The sequence below is a fragment of the Neomonachus schauinslandi genome, chromosome 5, assembly GCF_002201575.2.
Source record: "Neomonachus schauinslandi chromosome 5, ASM220157v2, whole genome shotgun sequence".
Taxonomy (NCBI): Eukaryota; Metazoa; Chordata; class Mammalia; order Carnivora; family Phocidae; genus Neomonachus; species Neomonachus schauinslandi.
In genome coordinates, this window is record NC_058407.1 from 168,131,283 (window position 1) to 168,140,255 (window position 8,973).

General features: G+C 50.8%; 1 protein-coding gene across 1 annotated transcript in view; it reads right to left on the bottom strand.

The window, feature by feature from the left end:
* Positions 1–8,682: 8,682 nt before the first annotated feature.
* Positions 8,683–8,973, bottom strand: part of CUX1 (cut like homeobox 1) — a 252,534-nt gene continuing 252,243 nt past the window's right edge. Inside the window, exon 24 of the mRNA XM_044915279.1 lies at positions 8,683–8,971. Coding sequence (XP_044771214.1) covers positions 8,683–8,971 — 289 coding nt within the window. The remainder of the gene's footprint in view (positions 8,972–8,973) is intronic.

The window sequence follows — 8,973 nt, forward strand, 5'->3', positions numbered from 1 at the left end:
ACAGCAACACAACAGAGGCTTCTCGAAGCTATTTGTACAAAAATGACGCCTTTTTTTTTTTTGTTGGTTTTCTTTTTTGTTTTTTTTTGTTTTGTTTTTGGTCAATTGGGTCTCTGTGAGATTAAAAAAAAAAAGGTCTGTGATTGTATTAACAAACGAGCTCTAAAAACATCTAAGACTTAGTGCGTTACAGAAAATATAAAATACTGCTAAAATGTAAAGACACCACGATACACTGGGGGCGGGGGGAGCTGAGCTTATGAAAGGTATTCCGGAAGAAGTCCGCCACTCTGTGAGCGAGCTTGTCTTGTGCTGCGTTAGTAGTCTGGACAGGAGCGTGGCGCTACCCGCTCTCATGGCAAGTAGTTATTGCACATCGCAAAGAGCTAGGTCTCAGTGGAAAGGGACGCGGGGAAACCCACTTTTCCTTTTTTTTTTCCCCACTTCTATTTTCCGACCAGTTATTCTCAAATGCTGTAAGAGTTTTTGCATGAATCCTCACGTCTCCAAAATGCACAGCATTTTCTGAGGGGTCTCGGTGGGACAGGAGATGCCCGTTTTCTCAAGGAAAGAGGCAGAAAACGGCTCAAGAGAGAGAAATGCATAGACTAATTCGAGAGAAATGAAAACCCTTTGGTGGGGGGCGCGGGGGGAGGGATGGGGGCGATGATTTCATCGGAGGGCTTTCTTTCAGAGAGACGAGAACAAGATCAGGACCCCCAACGATTTCAGAGAAGGGGAAGAAGTCATGGCACGGAAAGCGAGGTGGGGGTTGGGGGGCCCTCTGGGAGCGGCGGCGAACGGGGCGGCTGTGTGGCCCCACCTGGACCTCGGCCTCGCGGGGAGCCCCCTCCTCCTGGGCCCGGAAGGCCGACCCCACCTCACCTTCACACCTGATTAGCAAGCAACGTGTTCCCCCCACTCCACGCTTCACCACATGAAGGGGGAAAGGGGCTCCCCCACGACCTCCCCGGTGAGGGTCCTCAAGCCGGACTCGGAAACACCGTTGCTTCCCAAGATGGTTCTGACCCAACTTTGTATGCAAGGGAAACAACCACAAGAACGACAAGAAAAGCCAACAAAACAGAGCAACCCACGCGAGCCTTGCAAGAAACTGCTCTCTCCCTCGGAAGCCATGGTCTCGACCAGGCCACTGCGCCCGCTCCGACCAGGCCTCGCTGAAACTTCATGAACCCAGAAGGCTTACCAGAGGCTCTAGGAGGCTTTGGGGAACTGAACTTTGCTTTTCTAAGTCTCTGTAGCTCCTCACACGAGTGTTCTTCAACTCTCTCATTTAACAAGTTGGACATGTGGAGACGACCAATTTTTGAGCGGCTACTCTGGAGCCAGAGGTCTGATTCTGCTGGAGAAGCCCACTCTGCCCCCCAGTCCAATCCCCAGACCCTTCGGTTCTTTTGGGGTGTGTGTGTGTGTGGGGGGGAGAGGGCAGGAGGCGAAGACAGTAACCACTGGAGTGATAGCAAAAAGCATTTATAGCAACAACACAAAACAACAATACACTCCTGATAAGAACTTAAATGATTAACCTAACAATAAATAGAAGAGGATAGAAATAAACTTTTTTTTTTTTTCTTCTCAAGGAAACATCCTTTTATAATTATCCTCACGCACACTGGCAGGTCAGTAGCAGTCAATCCATCTCAACAAGAAAAGGTTAAGTGCTGGAAGGGATGGCTGTGTTCTCACCCTCGGGAGGGTTCTTAGCTGCTGAGTCACCCCCCCACCCCGACTCGCCCCCACCCCCCTGCCACCCAGCCAGCGGTTCCTGCCCCGGGGCCTGGGGGCCCTGCACACCTAGCTCGGTGGTCAGCAAGAGGCAGGCTGAGAAAGGGGGGGGGGGCTGGGGAGGCCTGTTTTCCCTTCAGTTCATGAACAAACGGAACTACAGTGAACATACTCATCCACAACCTGAATCGTCCTGGTCTAAAGCTTACTTTGAGTTCATTTGGTGTGCAATACATTATCTCTTAAAAATGAAGAAAAAGGATTTCTATTGCACAGAGCTTTTTACACACAGTCATCTACTTAAGTGCTTTCTGTTTAAAGCAAACTACGGAAAAAAAAAAGGAAAGAAAGCAAAGAAAGCAAGCAAAGCAAAAGATGGAAAAACGAAAAAGGAGAGGAACTTTCAAACAAAAGCAGCCCCGTGCCACTTTTTCAATGCATCTTGCTGAACGGTGTCTGGTTTCACCAACGGAAGTCCCAATGCTTCCGTACACACTGTGCTTCTGATTATTTTCCACAGGGATGTAGCCGTGACATTGGGATATAAGGCACCTTTCCTTTCTGATCACAGAAAGCTTGATACATAGCATATAGCATATTTTGTGGTAGAAATTAAAGCCTAAACGCTACGGAAATGACAGTAACACAGACAATACCTAACGTCACTGGAGAAACTATAATGACCCATGGAAAGCAACTCAAAGTTATTTTCAAAGGTTCATAACAGGGGGTTGGGGAAGTGCACATTTATGCATAGCCTAATGCCTTTCTCTCGCTAGCCTTTTTTAGGATTCTTCGCCTACAATGTCCAACTTTTAAAGTTAGCATTCCGGAGGAGACTAGGCGCTTTGGAAATGTCTTGTTAAAGCTAAATGTCACTTCATGCAAAAATTAGAATGGAGATACCACTGACAGTGTGGTCACAGTATCTTTGGAGGGGAGGTGGAGGGAGGCTGGCAGCAAGGCCTGGGCAGGTGCGGGCGGGTCCCGCAAGTGGGAGAGACTGGGAAGCTGCATTTCCTCCTTCCCTGGGGAGGATGGGGCAGGGAACTCGGGCGGGGCTCATTTCCTGCCCAGCTCACTGCCCTCCTCGCCCCTCCTCTGCCTTCCTGATTCACTCCGAGGGTTTGGGCCTCTGCTTTCAGCACATCTCTAAGGATTCACAGGCTGGATCTTTCTGGAACTTTCCTTGGGAACTTGTTTCCTGGTCGTTTTCAGTGCACCGGGAAACGGAACTCTGTCACATTGGAGGCCCAGGCCACCATTTTGCCACTTGGGGCGGGAGCTCTGCCTTGGGGGTCACGAAGGCTCCCCTGTTGCCACCAAGGCCCACACGAAACCACAAAAGCACTGGGGGGCGGGGGGGATTTCTAACCGCGGTCTTTTCCTGACAAATGCCCAAGCGCCCGATGACGGCACAAATCCTTCGGCTCCCACTTCCAATTCTTTTCCACCAGGAGAACACTCTGGCCACCAGAGAGCGTGGACCCACGTCTAACCAGCGGCTCTGGGAGCTGGGGTGGTTTTCTGCATTGCGTAGAAACTGGTCTACTCTTGGGAAGAGTCATGTGACTGAAGACTGGGTTTGCGGACGGGAGAACGCCAATTCCTCTCCCGGCCTCGAGACGCTTCCAAAGGAGGTCTCACAGTGGAGCTGAATCATGGCTTCCCTGTGCCAGAGACAAAGACGGAGTTCCCCAACTCCGGGTAGGAACCCTGGGGCAGTGTCCTCACGTGGCCAGTTAGGGGGCAGCCCAGGGCAAGGGAAATGGCTCGGACAGACCTTAACAGCTGAGCAGGACAGAGCAAGGCCCTCTGAGGCCCGAGACCGCCCCTGCCTGCAGGGGAAGCAGCCGTCAGAGCGTCAGGGACAGGTGGAAGTCAAGAGAAAATTCCATGTGCCTCACGGAGCACAGCTGTCTGTCCATGTTGTGCTCACAAAGAGAAGAGGGAAGGAAAGCCTGCTCACCAGGCCCAGACATACTCATGAACGCCACGCTTCTAGCACTCTCCGCCCCCCCCCCCCCAAGAGCCCACTTGTGCCTCGCGGTTCTGACAGGAATGGGGGAAGGAGTAGCGTCAAGTGGGAGCATAGGTTAGTGAGGTAGAAGGGGACAAATGGGGAGGAGGGTGCTGACAGGGAGGCCATCCAGGGAGGGAAGGAAACCTCCTGCCTGAAGGGACGTGGCAAACAGCCCACCATGCTGGCCATGCAGGCCCGAACCTCGCCTTGCTCCATCTCCCCCGCACAGCTGGCTTGCTGGCCTCCCAAAGTGGGGGCTCGAGATGGCTAAGGGCAGACTCTTTGTTTTCACAGGCCTGTCGAGAGGCGCCTGTCACAGTGCATTTAAGGCAATGGCTGTTGTCCCCCAGCTCAAGATGGAGTAAGTCACTAACACCGTTTCACGCTGCGCACATCCCAGAAGGGCGTGCATCTACTCCCCCGGGGCCCCTCCGCTATATTCAGTGAGGTTTTTCTAAAATGGGAGGGAGGAGAAACATTGCATAGAATGTCAATAGAGTTCATTGATCACCGCTGTGAGCGAGGGCAGGAGTTCCGGAGGAACAAAGAAACCCAGTCCACCTGCCGGGAAGGTACCTGGACTGGGGGTGTGTGGGGGGTGTGGGGTGTGACTCTTGTCCCAGCCTCTTAGGGCATGATTGGGGCAACGATCTTAGGGCAACGAGCTGAGCTGACGTGGCTCGGGCCAGGGAGGCAGACGAGGGGTTTCCTTCCTCCTAGAGCTGGCCGGCTGGGCCCGGGGGGTGGGAGTCCATGGGGAGGGTCTCTCACGGCCACGTAGAACGCAGAGAAACCCTCAACCCAAAGCTCTGTAGCCCTCTGGGTCTGGACCACCAGCCAGCGGACCTGAATGTCTGCATCGGACAGGATGGTTTTTAAATGGGGAGAAAACAAAGATGCCAAAAGCAAGGACACTGGGCAGGGAGGCCACAACTGTCATCTTTTTGCCTCAGTCACTCTTACAGACAGAGTGGCCGTGGTCTGATAGTAGTCATACGAGTCAAGATGCTGGCCTTTCCTGGAGACTTCTCCAAGCCTGCATCCCGGGACAGTCTGCTGCCCACGAGCCACCTCGGGTCGTGATGCTCCTCACGCAGTCGGCCCCGAGAATAATCAAGTCAAGCTAGCTGGCTGTGGTAATCCTTTCTAAAGAAGGACAGGCGGGCTGGCGGACAGAAATCACAGACATCCCGACTGATCCAGAAGTTCAAGGTTGGCGGTCACCTGGGAGCCAGGCGGTGGAAGCGAGCGGGCCCAGGTCTGGGACAGAACCCGTGCACCTTCCACCTCAGATACCCCACAAAGGAGGGTGGGTGGGAGCCAAGGGTCAAGAGGCTGAACGTGAACACTGATTTTATACCTAGCCTCCACTTAGCCAGCTAAGTAATGGCAAAAACCTTAAGTTATGAACACTGCCTCCAATTAACAAAAAGAAGCCATTTAAAATGGTATAATGGAGCTTGTAATTAAGTGTTAGTGTTTTATACGGAACCGTTTTCCCCAGGGGAGAGGTACAAATCAGCTTTTTAAACTGATGGAGCATAAAGAGGAAGAGGTCGGCTGCCTGTGGGAGCTACTGCTTGGAATGCCAGCCAGCTGAAGGGAAGCCCCCCGGAGAGGATGCTGTTCAAGGCACTTGAATATTGCTTATCAAGATGAAAGATCAACCCTTAGACTCCAACTGAGGGGTGCAACGAGGAGGGGGGAACGCTCCCCCCGACCCCCTGAAAGGTTTCTGTTATTTAGTGGCAGCTCTTAGAAGTATTACAGACAGTGAAAGCTTAACACAAAAGATCATCGGGTTGGGATCACAATTAAAAAAAAAAAATAAATAGAGAAAAAAATACAAACACAGAACTGCAAGCAAACTTTAACCAACTGATTGTATCGAGCACCCAGATGTAAGTCTGGCAAAAAAGGGAGAGTGGAAATCAACAAAAACCTAGTTTAAAAAAACAAAACAAAACACAAACAAACCAACAAAACCCAACAAAAAGGACTAAATCGCTTGGAAGAGCCAAAGTGGCTGTTTTAGACTGTTACTATTTGGCCACTAGGATGGCCAAACCTCTACTTTCTCCATTTCCTCGGATTGAACACCTTTGTAAATAACAGTCATGCCTTTACAACTAAAACACTACCCTTAGTATTTCTGGTTAACTCCCTGCTTTTCATTCTAATGAAAATCAGATATTCAGAGATTCATCACACACGATGACAAAATTCCCTCGAGGTTTTCGTGGAGAGGACACCACAGTACTGTCAGGGGCTCTGCTACTCACTGTCCTAGGGGGTCACTAACGCAAACTCGCTCTTCTTAACGCACCTGCATCGAGCCAGATGGTAATCTGTTTCCCCTTAAGCTCCTCCATTTTGAATTCTCTTCTCACTGAACCAGGTATCAAGTTCAGAGATGATACGACCATCAAAAGACAAACAGCCTGCCTCCCAGCCTCCTAGAGCCTTCTGAAAACTTCTTATTCATGAAAAGGCATTGTCTTTAGTGTAGTGACTCTTAAATTTGTGAAAACTTGAACTAAGTGCTGCGGTTGCAGGTTAAAAGACTGTAAATGAACTACATAATTCCTAAAACATCATGCAAGAAATGTGGTTTCACATCTTACAGTCAAAGTCCTACAAGTTAATTAATACAAGCACACTGAGGTGTAATAGCGGGAGCATACCTTGAAAATTATAACTCCCTCCCACCCCCCCAAATCAAAAAAGGTAATATTAATTAAACTTAAGAAATAATGAATGCACCATTAAAATGCCATCCAAAGATGTTGACCTAAGACAAAGGTTTCAATGATACACAATACGGTCAAAAAGTTTTCAATCAGTAATATACAGTATGACAACTACATCTTGTAAATTATACCCAATACTGCCGGCAGTCTATCCCTCTAAAGAATATTTGCCCCTTTCATCCCTTCCTAACAATCAGATAATAAAATACAGCACCTATAAATAAGCAAAAAAAAATATATATATATACCGAAATCATCTATTGTTAGTTTAAAGATATGGCAATAAAGGAGTCTAAATTAGCAAACTTGTAGAAGCCGTAACTGATAAAACAGCTTATTGAAAAAAGGTGGCAGTAATGCACTCTATGTGTGCACAGGTACTTAAGAAAATACACAGACGTATAAAATTGCACACACGCACACACGCACACTCTCATCCACCTCTATTCTCACGCATATACACATAGACAACAGGAGGAATCAGAGACAAGTTAGACTTCTGATTTGTACTTAGACTGCCCTAGACTGCATAAAAGAACTGTTCCAAGAGGCAGAATGAATGAAGGGCCAATGAATGGTCTGGTCTGGAAGTGAAGAGCAACAACGTTTTGGTGTGAGTGTGGGCCATCTCTACAGGGGTGGGAGCAGAGCCCAGACTGCCACGTTCTCTCTTCTGCAGGGAAGGAAGCTTCCCACGACGTCAACAGTCCTCAGTGCTTGTGGTGGGAAGAGCGGGAGAGAGAGAGTGCGCGTGCGCGAGAGCCCTGCCCAGGCCCGGGGAGCGGCGGCCCCTGGTGGGGCTCAGTCCATCAGGCGCCCGGGAGAGTGCTGTGCGGTGTGCTGCCTTCTGTGCCAAGGAAAGCCTGCTGCCCACGCGGGCCGGGCCCCTGCGGCCCCCCGACTGCCTGCTGCCACCTCGGCGGCCCACTCTTTCCTCCTTGCTTTACACGCTCGCACGTGTGCAGACGCGCTAACACAGACGTAGACACCATAAATTAAACAGAATGAACGGGGGACATGCTACAGTTCTAACTTGTCTCCTAAACCTCCGAGATATGAGGTCTGATCAGCGTGCTCTGCGGTTAGAGGTTAAAAAGCAGATTATAAAATACCTAGATTCGGATCTTTTCTTTTTGTCCTGATTTGGCCTAGAATGGAGTGTATTAAACAGACCCTGGCCAGCAAAAGTCCAGAGTCAGTTAAAGCTATGGATCAATGTGCACTACATGTCAGGATTCTATTCACGTACAAGAAAACACTACGTCAGCTACCACAAAATCAGATAGTTTCCTGATGTGACTTTTCTTTTTGTTAAAAAATATGTGGAGTAAATGTGTTTTATTTTAATTCAAAGTTTCAAACGAGAAGATTCTTTACTTGAAAATATTTAGGAATCCAAACTAGTGTGTTTAGAGTCGGTTTGACTGTGCAATCTCTTAGTGGCAACTGAACAGCTACAAAAACTTTCTTTTTTAATTTTTCTGAAAAATCCCCCCTCCCCCCCTTTTTTTTCCTGGTTTAAGAAGATAATAGTGTATTATCGCTCTGAAGCCATTAGATGGCAGATAAAAAGCCCCCTTTTAATATGTGGGTTTGATTTTTTTTTTTTTTTTTTAAAGCCCACACGAAAGAGGAGGGCGCAAGGCAAAGCTGTAAGAGTTATTCCAGAACCTGTGGAAATCACTTAGGGCAATAAAAAAAACACTTCAGGGTACAAAAAAGCTCGACTACACATTTCCGTTTTCTTCCTTGAAAACACGACATAGATTGGGCTTAATGCTCCTTTGTTTTCTATATGCACCTTGGCCTATGGCGATTTTGCCCTGTGGCCCGCAGGGCGGTAAGTGCGCAACACGGTCCAGGCCGCGGAGTCGGCGCCCGCCCCTCTGCCCAGCCCGGCCCAGCCCGGCCCAGCCCGGCCTGGCCCTGCCCGGGTTGGCTCGGCCCAGCTCGGCCAGACTCGGCCCAGCTCGGCCAGACTCGGCCCAGCTCGGCCAGACTCGGCTCGGCCTGGTTCGGCCCAGCTCGGCCCAAACTCGGCCCGGCTCGGCGAGACTCGGCTCGGCCCAGCTCGGCGAGACTCGGCCCAGCTCGGCCCGGCTCGGCCCGGCTCGGCCCGGCTCGGCTCGGCTCGGCTCGGCGGGACGGGCGGGCGGCGCCCTCTCAGAACTCCCATTCGATGGGCTCCTCCCGGCTGGCGGCCTTCTCCAGGCGGTGGATTATGCTGTTCAAGTTCGCGGCCTTCTTCTTCCTCAAGGGGTTGTCTCGAGAGTCCCTGGCGCCCGCCGCCTCCGGGAGGCCGAAGAGGCTCTGCAGCGAGCTGGCCCTGCGGGCGGCCGCCGACGCGCTGGTGCTTGGCAAAGCGGAACTCCTGTCGGCGCCGTCCCGGGCCCGGCAGGGGCCCTCCGCCGGCGGGGCGGCTGAGGTAGCGGCGTCCTCCCCGGCCGCGGGTGC